Source organism: Aspergillus novofumigatus (assembly GCF_002847465.1).
Source record: "Aspergillus novofumigatus IBT 16806 chromosome Unknown P174scaffold_7, whole genome shotgun sequence".
NCBI classification, from domain to species: Eukaryota; Fungi; Ascomycota; class Eurotiomycetes; order Eurotiales; family Aspergillaceae; genus Aspergillus; species Aspergillus novofumigatus.
The window spans coordinates 1151281-1172972 of NW_020194280.1; the positions used below are offsets into that span (position 1 = coordinate 1151281).

The 21692-nt window shown below is 47.9% G+C and overlaps 10 protein-coding genes across 10 annotated transcripts; 4 read left to right on the top strand and 6 right to left on the bottom strand.

Annotated features, from left to right (window-relative positions):
• Window positions 1-194: 194 nt before the first annotated feature.
• Window positions 195-1343, bottom strand: P174DRAFT_376460 (uncharacterized protein; the record flags this gene model as incomplete). The annotated part of the gene is made up of 2 exons (XM_024822689.1): window positions 195-1126; window positions 1214-1343. The coding sequence occupies 2 exons, from the start codon at window positions 1341-1343 to the stop codon at window positions 195-197; spliced, it is 1062 nt and encodes a 353-aa protein (XP_024679489.1).
• Window positions 1344-1518: 175 nt separating this feature from the next.
• Window positions 1519-1755, top strand: P174DRAFT_375713 (CDC26 family anaphase-promoting complex subunit; the record flags this gene model as incomplete). The annotated part of the gene is made up of 1 exon (XM_024822638.1): window positions 1519-1755. One exon carries the CDS (start codon window positions 1519-1521, stop codon window positions 1753-1755), a length of 237 nt encoding a protein of 78 aa, XP_024679490.1.
• A 679-nt stretch (window positions 1756-2434) lies between these two features.
• Window positions 2435-5480, bottom strand: P174DRAFT_463061 (Zn(II)2Cys6 transcription factor; the record flags this gene model as incomplete). Its single annotated transcript, XM_024830212.1, has 9 exons — window positions 2435-2753; window positions 2812-3269; window positions 3319-3872; window positions 3942-4223; window positions 4293-4487; window positions 4523-4633; window positions 4695-5201; window positions 5319-5363; window positions 5426-5480. 9 exons carry the CDS (start codon window positions 5478-5480, stop codon window positions 2435-2437), a joined length of 2526 nt encoding a protein of 841 aa, XP_024679491.1.
• Window positions 5481-7951: 2471 nt separating this feature from the next.
• Window positions 7952-8752, top strand: P174DRAFT_514884 (iron-sulfur cluster assembly protein CIA2; the record flags this gene model as incomplete). Its single annotated transcript, XM_024832114.1, has 3 exons — window positions 7952-8285; window positions 8380-8503; window positions 8542-8752. The coding sequence occupies exons 1-3, from the start codon at window positions 8057-8059 to the stop codon at window positions 8750-8752; spliced, it is 564 nt and encodes a 187-aa protein (XP_024679492.1). The 5' UTR covers window positions 7952-8056.
• A 71-nt stretch (window positions 8753-8823) lies between these two features.
• Window positions 8824-12233, bottom strand: P174DRAFT_444645 (116 kDa U5 small nuclear ribonucleoprotein component). The gene is made up of 4 exons (XM_024828140.1): window positions 12150-12233; window positions 11947-12092; window positions 9661-11889; window positions 8824-9494 (listed from the first exon to the last, which is right to left on the bottom strand). Exons 1-4 carry the CDS (start codon window positions 12167-12169, stop codon window positions 8932-8934), a joined length of 2958 nt encoding a protein of 985 aa, XP_024679493.1. The 5' UTR covers window positions 12170-12233; the 3' UTR covers window positions 8824-8931.
• Window positions 12234-12369: 136 nt separating this feature from the next.
• Window positions 12370-14200, top strand: erg10B (acetyl-CoA C-acetyltransferase). Its single transcript, XM_024828141.1, has 5 exons — window positions 12370-12646; window positions 12715-12764; window positions 12841-12916; window positions 12981-13470; window positions 13528-14200. Exons 1-5 carry the CDS (start codon window positions 12573-12575, stop codon window positions 14041-14043), a joined length of 1206 nt encoding a protein of 401 aa, XP_024679494.1. The 5' UTR covers window positions 12370-12572; the 3' UTR covers window positions 14044-14200.
• A 408-nt stretch (window positions 14201-14608) lies between these two features.
• Window positions 14609-16448, bottom strand: P174DRAFT_453800 (putative ZIP family zinc transporter; the record flags this gene model as incomplete). The annotated part of the gene is made up of 4 exons (XM_024829185.1): window positions 16405-16448; window positions 16146-16327; window positions 15820-16008; window positions 14609-15762 (listed from the first exon to the last, which is right to left on the bottom strand). The coding sequence occupies exons 2-4, from the start codon at window positions 16189-16191 to the stop codon at window positions 14609-14611; spliced, it is 1389 nt and encodes a 462-aa protein (XP_024679495.1). The 5' UTR covers window positions 16192-16327; window positions 16405-16448.
• Window positions 16449-16782: 334 nt separating this feature from the next.
• On the bottom strand, window positions 16783-18591 carry P174DRAFT_514888 (Atg14 domain-containing protein). The gene is made up of 2 exons (XM_024832115.1): window positions 17785-18591; window positions 16783-17722 (listed from the first exon to the last, which is right to left on the bottom strand). Exons 1-2 carry the CDS (start codon window positions 18419-18421, stop codon window positions 16791-16793), a joined length of 1569 nt encoding a protein of 522 aa, XP_024679496.1. The 5' UTR covers window positions 18422-18591; the 3' UTR covers window positions 16783-16790.
• Window positions 18592-18717: 126 nt separating this feature from the next.
• P174DRAFT_444648 (uncharacterized protein) lies at window positions 18718-19728 on the top strand. Its single transcript, XM_024828142.1, has 4 exons — window positions 18718-19142; window positions 19196-19254; window positions 19308-19372; window positions 19427-19728. Exons 1-4 carry the CDS (start codon window positions 18903-18905, stop codon window positions 19489-19491), a joined length of 429 nt encoding a protein of 142 aa, XP_024679497.1. The 5' UTR covers window positions 18718-18902; the 3' UTR covers window positions 19492-19728.
• A 69-nt stretch (window positions 19729-19797) lies between these two features.
• Window positions 19798-21626, bottom strand: P174DRAFT_463068 (putative LMBR1 domain protein; the record flags this gene model as incomplete). The annotated part of the gene is made up of 3 exons (XM_024830213.1): window positions 19798-19934; window positions 20011-21015; window positions 21077-21626. 3 exons carry the CDS (start codon window positions 21624-21626, stop codon window positions 19798-19800), a joined length of 1692 nt encoding a protein of 563 aa, XP_024679498.1.
• Window positions 21627-21692: the final 66 nt, after the last annotated feature.

Below are 21692 nucleotides of genomic sequence, written 5' to 3' on the forward strand. Positions count from 1 at the left end.
TATACTGGTTCCCAATGACTATCATCAGTGTCGCATATTTAGCCAATAGTTCCCCCTAAAAATACAGAAGATAGATACAAGCGAAGAAAAAAAAAAAGAAAAAAAAAGAAAAAGGAGGTAGACACTGGTAAATTGATGGAAGTTAAAGCAAGAGAAATCAGTTCAGTTCGGAGCCTTCCTTCACCAGTACACTTTCAGACTCCTTTCGCGGATGCAGGGCGACCTGAAGCAAGAAGTGATTCAACTTTTGAGATAAATTGTGAACTCTTTCCGGCAGTGCGGTACGTCTCATTATTATTGAGGTTCTTCACAACCCCAGTAAGGACAGTTGGCTTATCGGCCAATACTGTCTCCAGCTTTGGGTAGTTTCCTTGAACAAGCTTTTCGACTAAGGCTCTCTTGTCCAGTGCACTCATCTGCTTAAAACCCACATCTTCAGGTTCCACAAGATCTCCTTTTCTCTGTGAGAGGGTATCGGCACGTTTTCGTGCAAGCTTTTGCGCCTCCGACACAGCATTATCCTTTTCATCCTGATTGAAAAACTGGACGCTTCGTCCTTCGAAAAGTCGCTTGCCCAGTTCATGAGGGGGCACATAGCCATTCGGGAAGCGGTCGCTCAGCCAAGAAAGCTTTTCAACAACTCCTGCAGCCCTGGCTGTGACGCCTGTCGGTAAAGATGGCCAAGTCTCCGTCAAATTAGACTCAGGGGGTTGCGGTGTATAGCGAACAGGAACAGGCACGGATGCCTTGGACAGTTGGACATATGCTTCTTCAACTTCAGCCTGCGAGACTTCGTCCACCTCCTCAACGTCTGTGCGCTTTCGCTGTGTCCTCCCGTTACCCTGCTTCCGCCCCTTGGGTACGGCAGTCTGAGTCCGATGTATAGTCCTGGATCTACGACCGTGAGTTTGCGCTCCAGTCCTAGATTTCTGAAAACGGACGCTCCGAATGATATTGGACGGTAGACTGCCGGCTTTAGGAACAGCGAGCGACCTTGCGTCAACCACGCGCCGGGGATGATTCCGACGAGAAGTGACATTCACGTTTGAATTACTGACTCTGCCAGAGGCGGCGGAAGAGGATGAAGAAACCTGAGAAACCGATTGAGTTGCTGCAATGCGAGGATCTATACAGTCAATGATACAAAATTAGTAAAGGTACATAAACGATACCGTACTGGGAAACCGTGCATAATGCTATATTCCTCACGTACTTTGTTGACTTGAGTGATTATCTGCCTGCTGATGGGAGAGCGTAAAGAATCGTACGGAGGTAATGATTCCATCAACCGGCGTCCTACGGTGACGGCAGCTCGCCAGAAACCTCAACTTCGTTTGGATCATTTTCCTTGCTGTGTTTGGCGGAGATGATGAGAAATTTCTTGAGTATTGTTCTTGATTACAAACGGGTAGCTCCGGGGAATCGAAAACTTATCACGTTCCTGTCACGTGCCCTGCATTCCACTCCTGTTCTAGGGGTAGATCCGAGTTTCTTTCTCTTTAGAGTGTATATGCCAAAATGCTACGTCGGAAGCCTACAGCTATCGCAATCACTTCGGAAGATATCGCAAAGCTTGAAGACATGCGACTTCGCAAGCGCTGTGAAGAGACTCAAGCCCAGGCGCATGAATCCGTCAAAAGCACCTTGAGTCATACTACTATCGACCCGAACGATGAATTGAAACCATTACCTGGAGACAAAGCAAGAATTGTCCGCTCTCGGGAGGAACGTATTGGCATCGGTCGGCGCAACTAAGTACACATAACTTAGTAAGCTAGATTCATTTTGGAGGCCCAATTCGATATACTGACGCTTTTTCCTCACTTACCCGAGTTGGATGGAAGTTGGTTATTATCTCTTGTCACGGCTTTGCTTCTGATGTCTGTTCCGTCTAGCCCATTATGACAAGAGCATGAAGGGTTGTTGATGATCTGTTTCTGGCTGGTGTCCACATACGCACGCGTTTTCTGTAGCCCAATTTGGCGACTTTCTCGATGGAAGGCGATATTTCTAAGCTTATGCACTGAGTTTTTTCTCCTAATAATAGTGGTCTACAAAGAATTCGATCGCGATAGGCTTTTTGACATGCTATAAAGCAGTTTGTAGACGGGTATGCCAGTTGCCACCATGCCATCCATGTATCTATTGTATTACATGAAATATCTTGTGGTTAAGACTTAAACTACAGTGTTGACTATAAGGCCGGCAAGTCGACACGTTAATCTCCGGAGATCTGAACCTCTCGAGCTCGTGTGATAGAGCTGTGGCCCTACAATTTGCAGGACCTAGAGATGGAAGAAAGACTATTCCAGTAGAGAGAGAACGAGACCAACAAGCCATGATTATCTATGATATTTAGGCTCAATTGAAAGGTTTGCAGATAATGAGCCAATGAGGTGGAGCGAAGCATAGTGAACATGAGCACAATAATTTTTTACCGCTGGCGTTTGGTGTTACTCTGCTCGCTAGTATCGATTGAGTGTGCCCACCTCCGCTTCAAGCCATTGGGATCATATACACTAGCAACGCTCTGTTGCCAGTCACGTGCTGTGAACAGGACTGGGTGTCCACTGAACTGACTTTGAGGAAGAGGTTGGGTAGCTGCAATCGGAGAGACTTTCGTATGTGTCTCATAGTGAACAGGAAACTGGTTCGATACACCAGTGGTTCCTTGTGTAGAATGGGCTATGCCCATCGGCGGCGAGTTTGTACTCACATTTGACGGGCCGACAGGGAATGCCAGGTCCCACTGGCTGATGAGGACGTCAGCAAACAACTCTCACACAATGGAACAGCCAGGGCAGCACATACTTTATGATTCGAGTGGGATCCCAGTTATTTTCGTCAACTAACGGAGCATCTACCGAATGACTGTGATGTGGGTGCGGTGCAAGCATGCCCATAGGTTGAAGCTGACATGAGTCAGACTTTGAGTCCTCAGTACCAGCCGATATTGGAGGGGTCATTGGGTAAGCATAACACACTCTATTCTGCACGTTACTTGGAACCTGGTCCAATTGAGCATGGTAATTTGACCCAAGTGGTGGGCTGGGATGGTACGGTTCTGAGGGACTTCCGTAAGGAAACGTAGATTTGAGCTCGAAAGGGCGATTGATGTCAGCGGAGAACGCGAGCCGCAGGGAGTCAATCTGTGCCTGTATTTCGGGCATAGGCCAAGCCGAAGAACATTTCTCAAGGATACGCATGTGTCGCGTGAAGTAGTCCCTCGCATCCGTATGAAAATGAGGATCAGGGGATGTGATGGCAATCTTAGAAGAGTTAGTCCAGTACCAGATAGTACAATCACGTTACACTTACCAGATGCAGCATAGTGCATGTCAGAATGCAGTATATTGCGAAATTGATACCTCTTTGCATGAACAGAAGACCGCGCAGGCCGAAACGGTCTAATATACCTTCCTGAAGCCTACACAGGCTTTTTGCGGAGGAATAGCACAACGCCATGTGGATCTTCCATCCTCCGCCGGCCGCAAAGGACTTGGATGCTAACAATTGTGGTCGATGTAGTAAGATGATGCCGAGATGGCAATGCGAGTGCATATTTCCCACAAAATGTGACGGTATCCATGGCGGCGAACCATCGCTAGGATAATTAATCTGTAAGTCTTGAGGGAGGTTTTGGAGCCAATCGGTAAAAAGGGGGTTTTTTTCAACAAATCTGGGATTGGCTCCCCAGTCTTTCTGCTTCTTGATTTTGTGATATATATCGGTGATCAAACGGATATGATAGGCGTTTCTGACAAAGTATGCATATTGCCTCGAGCGGTCGATTTCGAACTGGTCAAGGCCATCGATATCTAGAGTGGGCCGCATATCTACGGTCTCTGGGTCTACCCCGTAGTCCGATCGACCTAACGAGAAAACGAGATCAGTCAAAGCAGTCAAAGTCAACGAAGTCACGTTAGCTGATATAGACATACCTTGTGGTGCACCGATCATCACTTCGACAACCAAGAGGGCTTGCCATACTCTTGTCTGCACAAGACATTCCACTGAATCCAGCTCACAAGGCCTGCCCTGTGCGTGGGTATTGTAATGTTCATGGATGTCTAAATCCTTCGACATCGACACAATTGTCTTCACAGTTTGCCATGAACGATAATAATAACCCTTCTTTGGCAGAGACTCCCGAGCTTTCAATAGCAAAAGCAAAGCTTGAATCGTGCTTAAGCGTGGTACATCCATGAAGCTGGACTCATGTCCTATCATTGTATGAGCATTCGTTACTGACTGGTGTGCTCCATGCAACGCATACAAAGCGACTAACTTACTGTTTGCCAATGCGAGCCACTGTGCGCCCTGAGCCGGATCGTCTGATAGCCTTCCGGCACAAGCGAAAAGTGCTTCGAGGAGTAGAGGAGATATGGAGCTCCGTTCATTCTGCCACTGGTAGTAAAGGTGAGATCGATGAACCACAGGAATGTAAGGATGTATATCGTTAAAGTAAATCTTGAAGTAATTCATCACTTCGTCATCGGAGGGCATTAGCTCCGGGGAATACGGATGGTGGAGCCCGCCCCGGTGCTTAAAGGTGGCAGTCTTTCCTCAATTTCATCCTGGACTGGAGCTTCCGCTTCCAATCGCTCTTTTCGTTGTTGTCGAATATAGGGTGCTTGATTTGCAATATCAGCATCCTTCTCTTAACGCCAAAGGACTGACGCTATCGATCTTACCGATACCAGTTTCATCGATTTTCAATTCACCTAGAACTTCGCTAAGGTTCTCGGCAGTAGATTGATCGTCGTCCGGGAAAATGCCAGTATTCGAGTTAACAAGACCGTGATTAGGAGTGGTAGGAAATACTTGGGCATGCTGGTAGGCCTGGCTTGTTACGGGTAAATGCGATGACCGTATTTCATAGATATTGTGTTGGGTGGGACCATTCGGGACATATTGAGACATGATTCCGGCGCCGTCGCTATAGGACTGACTATTTCCAGCGCCGAAGCTCTGAGGCATTGTAAAGGAATAATGCGAGGCTGGAGTCGCATGAGAAGCTCCTAAGGCGCCCATTGAAGTTGCCTCAAGACCTTGCTCCGACTGGAAGTCGCTATCCTGTCCAATGGTAGGAGGAACGCATACGAGCTTCAAGCGAGTGCAAGCTGAGCAGGGCCAGGTATTCGTTGTGGCAGCGTCACACTTTATTTTCCGTTTTCTGCAGCCATTGCAGGCTCGCATCACTAGCAATGCATAAGTCAACCACCGAAACAGACGATGCTCGGCCTTAATAGTTCAGAACTGGAGTAGGGACCGGAGGGAAAAAGAGGGCACAGAGCATGAAGAGAAGAAGGACAAACCTTTCAGCCTCTTGTGCCTATTATGCTCATCAACAAATACGTAGTCTACAATGTGAGCAAGTTATTAACCTGGATTGACGAAAAGATCATCCAAAAGGGCGACTTACTCTTGTGCCCCTCCCTTGGGGGACCATTCGAAGGCGAGAAAGCGTAGCCTTGCATTGTGATGCTTGTTTGATGTGGATCAACGAGGCCGCAAAGGCGGAGGTGCCTCAGTCCAGTAGTCGCAGGGTCTACGCTCGTGACCAAGTTGTGAAACTATTGTGTGAGTGTTTATCCGCAAAGACCCGCCTTGCTTGGATCAATCAGCAACAGATAACGAAATCACCAAAGGGCCCAGCTTCGCCAGGTGAGACTGTAGCTGATGGAAGAGTATGACTAGTTTGATGAAGTTCCAGAGTCACATTCGATGTAGAAGCGCTTGGACCATGTGTATCGTATGTAGAACGAGGGAATCAATATAGCCAGGAATCGACTAGCGCACTACGAGAGCACGTCAGCAAAAGCATAACCTGAAGGATTCGGCCCATGTGGAACAGACTCACGATCGGAATCAGTGACCATCTGGCTGAGACTGTAGGATGATCTCTTTTCGGTCCCTCCGAAGCCTGTATCGATATAGTGGACGCCGCAAATTCGCCGACAGTTATGTATAAACAGTGGCCAATGTGTTGTCCTGAGTGTCCGGAGGCGACGGCTTCTCAACAATTATGCCAGGCGATTGATCCGCTATTCTCGGGATTGCGGGACGCGTTGCAAGGTCTAAAGAAATGATAAAACTTCTTTCTCCTTATCTGGTACAGGATACCATCAGAGCTCGAGAAAATAATTGCGGACATTAAGGCGCTGACGTGGTAGAGAATGATATAACAGTAGCTGAGATTTGCACTGCAGGTGCCTTCATTTGGTCATTAGTCATTGTCCAACTGGAAGGAATCTGAGAAAGGCGAAAGGATAAAGATGCAAGATCGCAGTTACAATTTTGAATTCAACTGACGAAACAAAATCATTGCCTTCTTGTACCAAAAGAAAAGAGTAAAGAAATAATTTGAGGCTCGTGGAACTTCAATGGCGCAGACATATGCCAGGATTCGCCGATGCACTGGGCAGGAGGAATCTTGTGGCGACTAACCAGATAGCTGATGCTGAGACTGCTCCTTGAAGAAGAGTAGAGAGATGTAGGAAGTCAGGCCGTTCAATGAAAGACAGAGGATGGCATGGGCCTACTCAACTCCCATCGTTGTCCAAAACGATCAGCGTATCATCGAGGGTTCCTTGATAATAGATGACAAAGGGGGTGCACGAGCCTGACTTAAGACACCGCACCCAATTGAAGATGGTCTCCCGGAGCGGATAGGTTTCAAAGTAGCAAAGATCGAGGTCGGGATCAACGCTAATCAATACAGTCAGGCGGCCAAGAAATACAAAAGCCACAGGGGGTTGCACAGCAGAATTCAGGTAACGAGGGGCAGTGAGATAATGGATCAGAGGATTAGACTAGGGGATCGGCGACAACGCGAATTTCCACATGGAGAGATTGGTCGGGTACTCTGAGTATTATGTAGATGATGAATGGACAACTCCGCTACTGTACTTGCCTGCGCTTGAACTTCAGCTATTAACTCTTGGCCACGCACACTAAGTATTTCTGGGGTTATATCAATGTTCTGCGGGGTGCTGCACACAGAGGCAGAACCCAGAAAGTAGACAGATGCTAAGATAGATACCCTATAGTACCTTCCTTAGTCTAGTAGAAATTGGTCAAATGATCATCCGTGATTTGAGAGTGGCGGGTGCCGCAGAGATGGATGTGGGCGGGCGGAAAAAGAGCCTATTGAGTGATTCAAGTCTACCCGAGAAATTTAAGGTACTGGAGGGGTAATGGTAATGCTGATTATTCCGATAAGTCGAGAAAATTAACAATCTTGGGTAACGTAGATTTACCTTAGTACTCTGTACCAGAAACCTCATACCCATTCTTTCAAGACCACTTGCTCATTACCTAGGTAGATAGCAGCAATACCTAAAGTAAATACTAGGCGCCCTGAAATCCGCTCTGTTTTGATAAAGGTCGAGTACTGCGCATCGATTTCTACTCCTGTTTCTAAAGGTAAGCTACGAGGCATCCCCGGGTCGTGCTCAGGTTGCTCCAACAAGTGATCGGGAGGATCTATCTAAATATACATCGAGATTATCCTCTCGCAGCAAAGGACATGTAGCCATCCTATCGGTTTGAAAGCAACTATTAGAATATGTGAAAGAAGGGTTCAACAGCAATATGATTACTATTGGAGAAGCATCCGCAAGATGCTCTTTAATGGATTCAGCATCCTCTGGAACATAACCTGATGAACAGTCGTCGGTAAGGTATGTGTATTGAATTGTCTTTTTGCACACTACCACCAAAGTTCAGTGTAACTAATACAGTATATCCTTGTGCACGGTCTACCTTACCAATTCATCGGTTTCACGGTCCTGATTAGTACCAGGGTCCCTGTGTCGCTGGTAGACTAGTAGATGGTGTCTGCTCCGGTGTGGTAGCCTCGTAGGTTCCTATCTATCCGAGTACTTGGTGGGGTGGAACTTGGCATCTAGCTAGCTTTTGGTGGAAGCATGCCTAGACTACATAAAATATTGCCTCCCCCACTCTTCTGTAATAACTGCTGACGGTTCAGCATATTCTCTCAACGCTACGAAACCGCTACGAAACCGCTGACTCTCAGGCTTGCCAATACAAAATGGCCTCTGAAATGCAGAACTCGAATCCGATAATCTTGAATGCCGCTGATCTGCCAACTCGGCTACCCAAGGCGCCGCAGAAGCCCTATGCTTATGGAACTGATGTCTTCAGTTCCACACTTCAGTCGCTTGGGCAGTCGGCCGATTCCTTCTCCCTGAATTCACACCCAGACTCTGAAGAGGATAATGACATGTCAGATGAGCCCATAGACGAACAAGAGATTTTTGGTAAGAAAGTGAATGGTTTCTTTTTGATTGGTCCTGTGGTGGCTGCACTCGGAAGAAGAACTAAATGATGAATGTATGTCTAATCATTTCTTAGACCTCGTCTCAACCATATCTGACCCAGAACATCCAATTTCGCTGGGATCACTAGCTGTTGTCTCACTTGCAGATATTATGATCAAGCCATCTCTTCCCCATGTACCCGGATCCCCCTTCGCACTGTCACAGTTCTCATAACCCCCACAATCACACACTGTAGCCTGGCTACTGTTATTGGTCTCGGTGTACGTGTGCGGCTTGAACAGTCACTTCCACCCAGGTTCCGTGTGGACGTGCGGATCAAGGAGGGAACACATAGTACCGCCGATGAGGTTAACAAGCAACTGGGCGATAAGGAAAGAGTGGCAGCTGCACTCGAAAACGGAACATTGATGGGCGTTATCGCCAAGATGCTGGAAACATGCCAGTAATCAGAAGTTAGCTGCGTGACCAGCTCAGGTTTCAAACGCAGTGTCGCCAGACTGTGGCGTTCGCAGGCCTATTCTTTGACTCGGCAATACGTTGCTTCAAATTTTCGACATTACGTCTACATGATAGATCGATACTTGTGGTATGCCCTTCTCATTCGGTTTGACAGGGAACGAGCCCGTCATGAATCCAAAACGCCACTTTCCTTCAGGCCTTTCCAGAGCTCCGGTTCCAGAAATTTACTCACTGTCACATCTTCTGCCAAACCTTTCCGTCTCCTTGTTTTCAATACAAAATCCCTCGCTGTGGCCATCGTGGGCGCCATCTCGAGTGGCTTTGTCTTGACTTCGCGATCCAGCGGATCGCCTGGAACGACGCTCCATCGATCGAACACAAGACTGATCGCAGCTTGACCTTGAGTATGAATTCTGAGATCCGTTTCGAACCCGAAAGAGTCAATAACGGGAATCAAGCCTTGCACCGTATACAGCGGTGTCCCAGCAATTGGCCCGTCTGACAGAACATGACCCCTTCTGCGTGAGAGCACTGTATATACCGAAGCCACAGCATCCGCAGGCCCTGTCATGGTGCAAGAATATATGGGTTCCATCAAGCGAGGTGATGCCATGAGGAAGGAGGAGTAGACGGCACGTCGGGCCGTAGGGATTATCTGACCACCTCCCCTGTAAATGGCCTGGTCAGCAAGAGATACATCTGTGAGCCTGAACTTCGTGTTTCGTATTGCTGTCTCAAAATTAGTCTCCATGTATGGTCATAGTTTGAAAATATAGGAAGTGCCTCGACAGGAAGGAAAATCACGGGGTTCGAGAGGGGAGGAGAAATGATGGGGGAGATTGTTGGGGAAGAACGAAAAAGGACCGAGCAAACAAAAAGCAACCAGAAGACTTACGTTCCTCGCAAAGAGGGCCTTCCCGTGTGCCCCAGCTGAAACCTTGTGTGATGGAATCCCTGACATTTCCAAGTAGCTTCTTGTCCACTTGCGATGGTAGCGTGTCGTCTTGTAGTATATTGGGACCCATCTCGTCAGGGCCGAAAGCCCAGATACTTCTAGCTGCGAGCTTGTCCCAATCGTATTTGTCTTCAAAGAACCTCGCTACTTTGCGGATTGGATCTTTGATGCTGACTCTGCCGCTCTCGATGTCTTCGGCAATCCCATCATCCAAGGGCTCCGCAATCATCGTAATCTTATTCTTCTTATTTGGCGTGATAGAATAGCACATGATAGCTGAAGTCTCAACGACAGTTTCGCAGAAACGGGTGACAGGGTCGGACACCTTGATCTCCATCTCCGAATAAAGTCTTCGAAGATCGTGGAGCACACAATCCATGTAAAGTTCTCCGGTTCCCAAGACCACATGCTCACCGGACTCTTCTACTTTCGTTGAGATGAGAGGGTAGCTTTTATTAATCTTCCGCAGCCCGTCAAGCATTTTGGGAAGTTCTGATGGGTTAACCGGCTCAACAGCAACCTTGAAGACAGACTCTGTCATGTGTCGAATAGGTCTGAAGATGTATGCTTCCTCGTCATCTTCCAGCCTCAAAGGGACAATTGTGGCAGTCTTGACGATGGAATTGTCCACACCACCTAACAGAACGAAGTTTCCCGCAGGAACACCGCTGGTTGGGATGCTATAGCAGGTTTCTGCAATCCATGTATCCGATATAGTCGCTGTGACCATGTCTTCCTCATCCTCAGGTGTATAGCCCTCGCCCAACACTCTGACCGGTTGACCAGGGCGCGCCGTCCCGCTCATGACTCTTCCAAACGCATGGAACTTGGTAGCATCCGTGCTGATAAATAGCTTTGTGACATGGACGACAAGCGGCCCGTCCGGGTCACAGGCCGCCATGGCGGCTGCAACTTTCGTATCAAGGGGGCCGGTATAGTACCTGTCGAGTGTTCTTTGGGCTCCTTCTACTGGGGAGGGAATATGCTGCACGATCATGTCCACAAAGCCAGTGGCAGGACCAAAGAACTCATGGCAGACCATGTTGAGTAGCACCCTTGCATCTGATTTGAGTTGCGACGGCTTCAAGTTGATACCCACACCTGCAAGCGTTTCTTTCAGGTCATCTGGACTTTCACTTATGGTGTGAGAGTAGAGTTTATAAATAGGCTCCAGGACGAATTGAACGAATGTCCGTTTGGAATTCTCTTCCACTCCTTTTCGAGTGAACTTTCGGCTTCCTGGGTTGAAGAAAATATCCCCCCAAAGACGCAAGGCAAAGTCAGACGTTTCGACTTGGGGATAAGTCTCGGCATACATTTTGGCAAAAGATTGTAGGGTAAAACACCACTCCATAGAGGCACATGCAAAGGCAACATTACCCTTTTCAGGGCTCAGTCGATACCTTTCCCCTTGCCCGGGCAGAATCCTCTCGATAATAGTGTTTACCTCTTCGACCACGTGCTTTAACTTGAAGTAAGCATCATTCGGCGGAATCTTCAACTCCAAAATCAGCCGGTCCATCTTGTTCACGACCATCGTTATGGGAAGACCTTCCAGCACGGCGTGCTTAATGATCTGTTCCGTGTTCGCTTGCACGCCTTCGACGACATCCACAACCAGCACTATTCCGTCGACGAGCCGAGACGATGTGGCCACCTCGTCCACGAAATTCACATGGCCGGGAGTGTCAATGATATTGACAAGGTGAGATTTTCCTTTGGTGTTTTGGAGTACTAAAGTCATAGGTGCCGACTTTACAGAGAGACCCCGCTCTCGCTCTAAGAAGTGAATATCGGTATAGCGGAGCTGTTCCTCCTTCCGCTTGCCTACTCGCTTCTCCAGACGCTCTGTCAAATCATGTGTCTGCGTCACAAGCATGTCCATAAACGCTGTTTTCCCATGGTGAAGATGGCCAACAAGCGCGATGTTCCTTATTTGACTAGGGAAACTGAGCAAGTCTGTCATAAACTCTCGCGAGAAATGAACCGGTGGCAGCTCGGCCTCCTCGATCGAAAACTTCTTCTGCTGAACGGGAGCGATTATGGGTTGCGAAAGTGGCTGCGAGTCCTCCTCTTGGACCAAGGTTTCAACCTCATCACCGTAGACTTGCTTTGCACTAGGATAATATTGTTTGTCTTCATGTAGGACGACCGCATTCGAAGGGCCTTCTGCATACGAAGTCAGAACGAGTGTGAGGTAGTAATGCTTCGAGAGATATGAAATACCGTCAACCTCCATCAATTGATCTGCATTCTGGTTTTCATCTTCTTCCTCTCCAAATGCTTCGTCGAAAGCAAACGCCTGCGGCTTGAGCTCTTCATCTTGGTTTTCCTCGTCAGAGTCCGCAGGCTCTCCAATGTAATTGCCGAACCTAGAGCCAGATTAGTTAAGTTCTATTTGTATAAGTCTTTATTTGCATATGGCATACTCATCATAAAGATCCTCCATTGCGCGAATAAATTCTGAATCTGGACAGACCTGGCTCCAGACGTTGGAGCGGATACCTTCTTTGTTCAAACCAAAAAAGGCTGTCTGCTTCGGTAGGTCCGATTTGGGTACTCGCCGAGTGGCCCGGGCTTGGCCAACCCTTCTGAGTTACCACACGCGAATGTCCGCCCCCCGCTTTGCTCTAAAAGGGGAGGTTGACCTCTGGGCTTATATTTTCCTACAACCCCCACCCTGGATTCGCCGATTCTTCATCTGGCATCTTTTGGAGACATTCTCTATAAATTGGTCTAGATTTAAGAGAATAGACCTCCAGGCTGACGCCCAGCGAATTGTTATTGTCGCGGTGCCCTCTTCAAGGCTTGGATCAGACTCTTTTGCTACTTAGAAAGTCTGAACAAAATAAATGACTACTATGTCTTCGCTTCCAGCTGTCTATATTGTTTCTTCCGCCCGAACACCGGTGGGGTCTTTCTTGGGGTAGGACTTCATAATTCGTGGCTTGTTTCACTTGAAGAATGAGGTTGACCTTTGTCTCAACTGCATAGTTCGCTCTCAAGCTTGACTGCCCCGCAGCTTGGTTCCCATGCCATCAAGGGTATGTTATAAGTTCATAGCGCGTTTCCTAAAAAAGGTCTCCTGATGGATTCGATCTTTCTAATGGTGGGAAACAGCTGCTCTTGCCAAAGTTGACGGACTTAAGCCTTCGGACGTGCAGGAGGTCTTCTTCGGTAATGTCATTTCTGCGAAGTGAGCTGAGCCTTGTGTGAGCGTTCTGAATCTATCACAAGCGGGTACTGATGACATTCTGCAGTGTCGGACAGAATCCTGCTAGACAATGTGCGCTTGGTGCTGGGCTTGAAGAGTCGACCGTTTGTACCACCGTCAACAAGGTTTGCGCATCCGGGTTGAAGGCGATCATACTCGGTGCTCAGACTATCATGACCGGAAATGCTGACGTCGTTGTGGCTGGCGGTACGGAATCGATGTCGAACGCACCGCACTATCTCCCAAATCTGCGTACTGGTGCTAAATACGGCCATCAAAGTCTGGTGGATGGCATCATGAAGGATGGCTTGACTGACGCGGGCAAGCAGGAACTCATGGGATTACAAGCGGAGGAGTGCGCCCAAGATCATGGTTTTAGCAGGGAACAACAGGATGATTATGCTATCCGCACCTATGAAAAAGCTCAGGCTGCCCAGAAGGCTGGGCTTTTCGACGAAGAGATTGCCCCTATCCAGCTTCCTGGATTTAGAGGAAAACCAGGTGTGACTGTGACGCAAGATGAAGAACCGAAGAATGTGAGCATCTCCATCCGACGCGTTGCGTTCATGTCAGACTGATCATTGAGTCCTTAGCTCAACCCGGAGAAACTTCGAGCCATCAAGCCTGCGTTTATACCTGGTTCTGGGACAGTGACGGCGCCTAACTCTTCTCCTCTCAACGACGGCGCTGCTGCTGTTATCCTTGTTTCAGAGGCCAAGTTGAAGGAGCTCAATTTGAAGCCGGTTGCGAAGATCCTTGGATGGGGAGACGCTGCTCAGCAACCCAGCAAATTCACGACTACTCCAGCTCTTGCAATTCCGAAAGCGCTCAAACACGCAGGTGTGGGCCAGGACGCCATTGATGCTTTTGAGATCAATGAGGCTTTCAGCGTTGTTGCTCTCGCCAATATGAAGTTACTTGGCATTCCTGAGGAAAAGGTTAACCTTCATGGTGGAGCCGTCGCTATCGGTCACCCTATCGGTGCTAGTGGTGCGCGTATTATAACCACCTTGCTCGGTGTTTTGAAGGCCAAGAAAGGAAAAATTGGCTGTGCTGGCATCTGTAACGGCGGCGGTGGGGCTAGTGCTCTGGTGGTCGAGCTACTTTAGATGTATTTTTGACCTTGTCCATATGTGTCGAGTGAATATATCATAGCGTGCACATGATCTGTGGTCCTGGGACTGTTTGCATGAAAGTGTCGATATCCCCTAGCTCATGAAGGATCAACTTTGGTCCCTACTCTCTGTGCTGGAATATACATATGCCATGCTTGTTCAGAAAACGACTAGAAACGTCTACTAGACTATCTGTGCTGGCAATATCTGAGCTTAGAGTGATGTAGTTCACACCATCTTAGTGTGAAGTTTGATCCCTTGGGTTAATTGATAGTGTCAAGGCGGCATGCTTTACCTAATATGAGCTCCTTTGGACGGAAATGAAAGTAGCATGATGGAGATTCTACGCTATTCACACGAAGCCCTCGGTTCTGACGCCTGCACTTATGTTTAGAGAGCGTTTGACCCGCGCCTCGGACATTTACATAAAGCTAGAGACAGTTATACGAAAATGTAAAACCAAGTCTGCGTAACGTATCGCACATGACGGCTAGCAGCTGTAAGCAGTCTATATCGATCAATATCTACAAAAAGATACAAGACAGATTCTGACTAAAATCTAGGCAAAGGCGCCCACGAATGCCATCAGCAGAGCTCCGCTCGCGACGGCTATACAGGCCTCAATACGCCGCCGACCCCTGAGTGTCGCGTAGCTAGACTCACTTAGAAAGTCCTCCGCTAAGAGTTCCACAAGTCCAGCAAAGAGTAATAACCCGCTGCTGATTGCATTCGTGATGCCAACCATGAGCAGGCCCGTGGTGCTTGCAGGGTCATAGAGATTGTGCAAAACTAGGCCGATAGCTTGTCCAACGGGTGTTGTAGTTCCGTAGGCAAGCGACATAAGCCAGGGCTTCGGCGACGACGGTGAAAAAAGGTCTGGTATCAAGGATGCAATACGCGATCCAAGGGCGAAACCTTCGAAAGTTTGGTGAAAGCAGATAGCCACAAGAAGGACAATAAATGACGTCCCAGTGGCGACACTGAGGGCCATGCCGATAAAGATACTGTGGAAGAGGATACCAGCCTCGAGGAGAAGACATTGCAGTAACTGACGCTGCGGGCTTTGCATTGGTAACCCGGGACTCGGTTTTGGAGGCAAATCACGTCGTTGGGATTGCAGGTAGCGAGGATGTGAGTCAGAGACTTGAGAATCACTGTGATTGTCCAGAGAGTCGATGTCTCCATATTGAGTGTCGCCGGTTTCACTGTTAGGGTTCATTTTCTTAGACCGTCCTTGTTCGACACCATCTGTTGACATCCGGGACAATGAACTGGAGTGCTCCTGCGCTCCATCCGCGTAACTATTCGCTTGAATGAGATTAAGGCGTAGGTTCTCTGTCGAGTGATGACGGCCAAGCCTCAGATAATTTGCGTCATCACGAACAGACTCGCTAGAACCCCGCCCAACACTGCCAATTAAATGATCATACTCGCTCCCATGAACATGACCAGCACCTTTTGTAGCGAAAAACATTTCTACGACGACAACCAGAAAAACCGATATCATGGCAACAAATCCAGCCATTGCACGATAGGTCTCCGACCAAAAACGAGGAAGGCAAGGATCCGTAAGAGAGACAAATGCCGTGGGTAACAAGTGAACGAAAGCTGTGGCAATCAAGACCCCCGTTCCAAAATGCCTGGAGATGAAAAGAAAGTGGCGCGGTATCGGTAGCCGTGGAAATCGACGTGCGAGAACTGGAAATGAACATGCTAATATATGATTAGTATATTTGAGACAATATCAACGTTTCCAGATGTAAACAATACCTAATGTGCTCAAAACCAGAATAAGGAACAATGCCAGCACATGTATTTGGGTGTTGTAGGCGCCTTTCTCCTTCGAACCGCAAGCTACTCGATCGCTGGTCGATCCCCGAATTTCGCTCCTCCGAATAAGCTCTGCCCGGAGAACGGAATCAGGTAAGACTGAGACTAGAGGGATACTTCGATTGAGAGCTGCAACAAAGAAGATGGAGTATTAGTGGATATAATCATTACCACACCGAAATTGCAACGACCAGAGAATCGTTATCAATGCAAATGAGCTCCTTAAGTGATACGAGTATGAAATATGTTAGTTGGAAAATACTTACCAGAAGCTGCCATGTCTGACTGTGGCCATTGCGTAAGCTGGCCCATCTTGATTCGAGCCTTTCTTAGGATTTGATCAATGCCATGACCCGAACAGAGTGAGGTTGACACACTATTTGGACAGCAGGCCTCTGTATTTTGATTGAGAAGCTTGAGTGGTAACACTAGAGAACAGGAGAGTGTGCTAAGGAACAGGGACCATTGTCAAACCAATAAATAAGACAGTAGTTGCGAGCCAGAGATGAACGGACGATGTCTTACCTGTCTTTGTATGGAGTAGAGTAGGTAGCAATTATGTGGCTCGGATGAGAGGTAGTGAGAGGTGAAAGGATAATCCGGGCGTGGATGCTTGTTATCTTATCAATCATTAGATCTTCCAGTCTGCTGCAAACTCACGTTTCATTCAATGCTCTAGGTTAACATCGGTTTTATTTCTTCTCTTTTGGGTTGAGAAAGCCATTCATTCAATGGTGCTTCGGTCCGTCTGCGTTTAGAGCTACGTTGCTAATCAATACTGCAAGCTGTAAATCATGCCTCAACAACAATAAATTGCTTTCACCCAACTTTTTTTCCTACCCAAGTCTCCCCATTAAAGGCAAATCGTTAGGTGGGTAATGATTAGGATCCCAAATATAGTAACGATCAGGTTATCGATTTCTCAATTTAGTCCAGCCACTACTTCCCCGTGGGCGGCTGGTGCTATCTAATTCATTAGGGCCACCACTAGCTGATGCCAAATGACTGACATAATTCTTGTCCGGCATTACGTCGTCTCCAGGCTGCGACCTCGACCCTTGGGCAGGCGCTCTCGTCGAAATCTGTTCACTATCATTCCACTCTTTCTCCTCGAGAACTTCCCATTCCGCGCTCGCCATCTCTCCCAGGAGCATTGATTTCAATTTGTCGATAACCTTGAGCGGGATCGGCAGTCTCCACGTCCTAACGAACTCCGTACCTTCCGAAGCACCCAGGAATGAATGCACAGTGCCATGTGAGTAATGCCCCATCATGGGGAACGATATGGTCCTTTGGATAGAAGTTCTAGGAGGGTCTCTTAAGAGCTTCATGGGCTGCGTTTCTCGGCCAGCAAATGCTCTCATCAGAGTTGCCGCTTCCAGCGGAGGAGCAACAAGTAGCTGCCACATGTTCTTCCCAATATCGCAGATCTCTTCCCAAGAGTCCGACGCGATATTGAGTCCTTGCGTACGACATAGCCAGGAAACGTTCCAGGCCAACAATGTAACTCCTTCTAGGAAAAGGACGTATGACCCTGGGTCTTCCCTAGCGAGCTTTGGTAAACTTCTATCGATAGTGAGAGGTCGAGGTTGGTAATGATTAGACTGAAAGCCTAATGGGTGTGCTGTAGATGAAGTGGGGTTATGTGGCTGCGCTGAGGTGGCTGTCAAGATCAACTGCCGTGAGGTATACGACCCAATAGGTGCATGAATCGTGGGAACGGGATGGTCTCTATGAGGAAGGGTAATCTCCGCCGGAAGCCTCAAAGATAAGTAATGTGAAACGAGGACTAGAAGATGAGCAATATTAGAGAATGATGTTGATATTTGGACTGCAGTGGCACCTATTTGGGCATTAATATTTCGTGTTGGCATATCCAGGAGGAGGGGCAGGTTTGCGACTTCCCGTTCAGGTCTCGGAGATCAATGATAGGAACACTGCCAATTACGTATGTCTCCTTCGTTTCACTGCCATCCTGCTTTATCCACTGTCTTAGGCTGTATAGATTCGCAACCTCGCGGCAAAGAAAGATTCGAGCCTCTGCTGTCTTGCTGTGCAAGGAATGCCAGAGATGCTCCGTCCTTTTGATGGTATTCTGGACACCACATAGCAGAGCTATCTCGCGACTTTCCAGCTGAAACTTTGAAGACTCAGCATCTGAACGTCGTCGGGCTAATGTCAACCTCCGCTGAGAAATGCCAAGTTGCCTGTCTTTAATCTCGGATTTCAGTTGCTGGATCTGAAGCGCAAGCTCTTTCCTCCGGGTGGAAGACTCGGCTTTTGCGTTTATAATTTGCAAGACATCTTGAGGACAGGGCACCTTGTTCGGCGACTGCGTTGAGCATTCTTCAGAGCGACGATGGGAGAGAGTAGGAGATGTCTGATGCAGAAGTGCTTTCTCGAGCTGCCGTCCTAAGATTTCCTTCTCCAGGAGAACCCTGGCATTATCGATACGTAGTGTGTATAGTTGGTTACAGGCACAGGTGGGACAATAAAAGCGTAGGCGCGAGCTTGAGACTCGAAAGCAAATAGGACAATTCATCTCAAACGTACTGTTTATTATGCTATCGTGCCGTCAGCAGATAGCTCACATTCTTGCGCCCTCCTGTTAGTCTATGAATCTCGCTTTGCCTGCTAGGCAACTCATAGTCATCAAGAAAGTGTATGAAATCGAAAAATAATGGTTCATGACTCCCAGCAGTCAAATGTTTCTTGTAGCAGGCCAAGGTTGGAGGTGCGGTATGTCTTCGAACGTTGACGTCACATGATACTACTCTGCACTTGATGCCTCAGGCGGCCGCGCACTCTGCTTTGCTATCTGGCAGAACTGGTGATTCCCACGAACTGTTCAATGCTGAAGCATGTTATTAGCGAGGCAGGAGTGACAGCATGGTAAGAGGAGCTGTTTGAAATTTAGATCCTGCGAGCAAACAATCATCCCACTCGACTTTTGACCTTTTATCTTTTGCTCTAGTTATACAACATTTGAGAAGAAGTGTCGTGATAAGGCACTGTATGTAAAGATGGATTCACTGGGTGGAACCCACGTCAAAGCTTCTATTGTCTACGGCAATCATGGATCCAGACCGGATCAGCAGAAGAGTTTGGATGAGCATCATAATGTTCCACAAGTCAGACGGCAGTTGGCAGAAGACTTGTCACAATGCCACTGGACGAAACTTCAACAAATATACTCAGATATTATGAAACAACATGGGGATGCTGAGGAAGAGTTGCGGGCTCGATCTTTGAGGCTTCTTGAGGTACCTTGTACCTTTCTAAGCCATGACCCATCTCTCTGACATTGCTGGTCTAGATTTTTACGGCCTGGTCACAATCTAGTGTTCTTCGTGATGAAAGCAGAGCGCTGAAAAGGTCTCGGCCTGTACCCTCACAGCTAGCCGACAGTTCAGCTGACTTACGTCTAGATTCAAAACCCAGTCGCAGCATGTGCAGACCTCCGAAGAGGATTTAGAAAATAGGAGAAAACATTGTGCGAGAGTACAACAATTGCCGCCAGCCAAGCCGTGCTAACATATCCATGCAGATGCCGACGTTGTGAAGGCTTTCGAAAGTGCTCTCGCTCTCCTGAACAATGCCCCAAAGTCTTAGGTATATCAAGTTGAAGGACACTTCCAGAGAGGCTCCCTTGAAATTCAGACCTGCCCACTTGAAAGTTACCATACGGAGGCTCGACGACGGTATCTCGTAAACTCCGACTGTCACAAAGGGGAGTATAATGAGGGAAGCCGAGAGGTAACACTATAAATCACGTGGTATAAGGCTATAATCCTTTGGCGAAAATCACCATATCCGCTGTCTTTTCCTTGTTATCACCTCTTGAATCAAGAAAACCTTTTCCAAATAAACGTTCATTATTCGAAGTAGCGGACTCTCTGGAAGCGTTGGGACGTCCCCTCATGTAGGATTGCCACTTCTTCCGGTGCTTGCCAACAGACTTTCTTCCTCTGCCTCTTCGGCGTCCTCATCCAGCTGGCGTTCGTCGAGTCTCGGCGAGCGGACGAGAGATGCCACAAGGATGACTAAGTAGATACCTATTTTTTCACTATCGTTAGCTTCCAAGTTTGCAGCACAAGAAACAAAGTGCCTTGTGACAGGTCTGCCAAATACCAAGGAAAAGAAAGTGTGCCCAAAACAGCAAGGCACCAAAAAGTGGAAAATTCAGCGCCACCCGATTTAAAATGGTGCTTGCGACGCTGGGCGTGCAGGTCTTATCTGCAGCTGTGCTATCTGCCTTCTCTGGACATGGCTTGACTAAATGCCTGTGGTTTGAGCAATCCGGCTGCTCTTCTGAAGACCTCGGGGTTGAGTCGCAGAAAGTTTGCGGTCCAAATGTTGCGTACTGGGGTGCAAGCATCATGACAACCGAGTAATTCAAGCCCAGGGTTATCAACGTCAGCATGGCTGTCGCCAGCAACATGGCCTGGGGCGACGTGTGACCTTTCCTAATTTGGAAAATTCGTATCCAAAGAAACCGAATGCCCACTGCGACAACGCCGACAACCGAGCCCCAAAAGAATAAGAAGACAATAAGCGCAAAAATGATATAGTCAGTTGGAAAAGCCCTGGAAGACTGAATAAGAAGCCAACTGATAGGGTTGAAGTTGGTACGGCTGACTACATAACCACAGTGATGCTTGCAAGGCGAATTTATCAACTTATCAATAACGGTCATGAGCAATGAGATCCACGTCGAGAGCCCAACGAGGAATAGACAGAAGCCGCCCAGAAGCCTGAATGGACGGAGGATAGTCTTCAGTTTGGAGTAAACGGTGACTGGCCAGCTTTGGTCTTCTTCTTGGCGTTCTTCGATCAAGCGCTGCCGGCGGATGAGAGTTCTCTCTTCCCGCACCAAAGTGTCCAATTCTCTTCGGTCTTTTGGAGATAGAAGCGCCGAATTACCCCCGCAGCGACCTTCCAATTGGCGTTGACGTTCACGATTGAAATCCAGTTGCATGGCTGTAGAACCTACCAATGTTTGGTTTGCGAAAGAATAGGGTTTTCTGAGAAGAAGCGCCGGAAGCAATGCTAGCCCTGAAGGTGTATAGAAGACATATAGACAAGAGCCAATGGTCGTTACGAACCCAAGGAGAAATGTAAAGGCATGTTCACCTCCTGTAGGACATCATGAGCGTTTTGAGAAGAAAGTCGTCATCCGAAAAGGCATCAAACTCACGGTTCTCGATCAAAAATCCTCGCCAATACCCCAGATCGTGGCCAGGTTGACTCTCCAACATAGGAGCGAAGAAGCCGACAAGAACCAACGCAATGACTACTACAATGAAAGCCAGAGTGTATTTGGCAGCAGCCCAAAACCGCTTGCCGGCTGTCTGATCGCCCGTCTCGACGGCTACTTCATCATATTCCTCGTGCCAGAAGTAGGCAAAAGGAATTCCAACAAGGCAGAGCAGAGCATCCAGGAAGTATAGCGAGTAATAGACAACTGTTAAGGAGTAGGTGATTTTATCGACCTCTTCTTGGGTGGCCCACTCTTTTCGCTGACCCAGAGCGGATGATGTCGTTGAGGAAACCAAAGCGACATCAACTGGTAGTAACATTACAGTCGCAAGAAGAGCGGCAATGGAAAAGACGCAGATAAAGGTCACAAAAGAGGATCGATCCCGAGGTGTCTGATATACATGTATAAAGACCGAGGCAACAACAATCAAAACAGTTATCACTATTAGATACGCAAACCAAATTAGGGAAATCCATGGGAGAGGCATTGTGGCATGTTTGCAAAGCCTTTAAGAAATCCAACTAAGCAAAAACGGACGGGCGACAATGCTTGC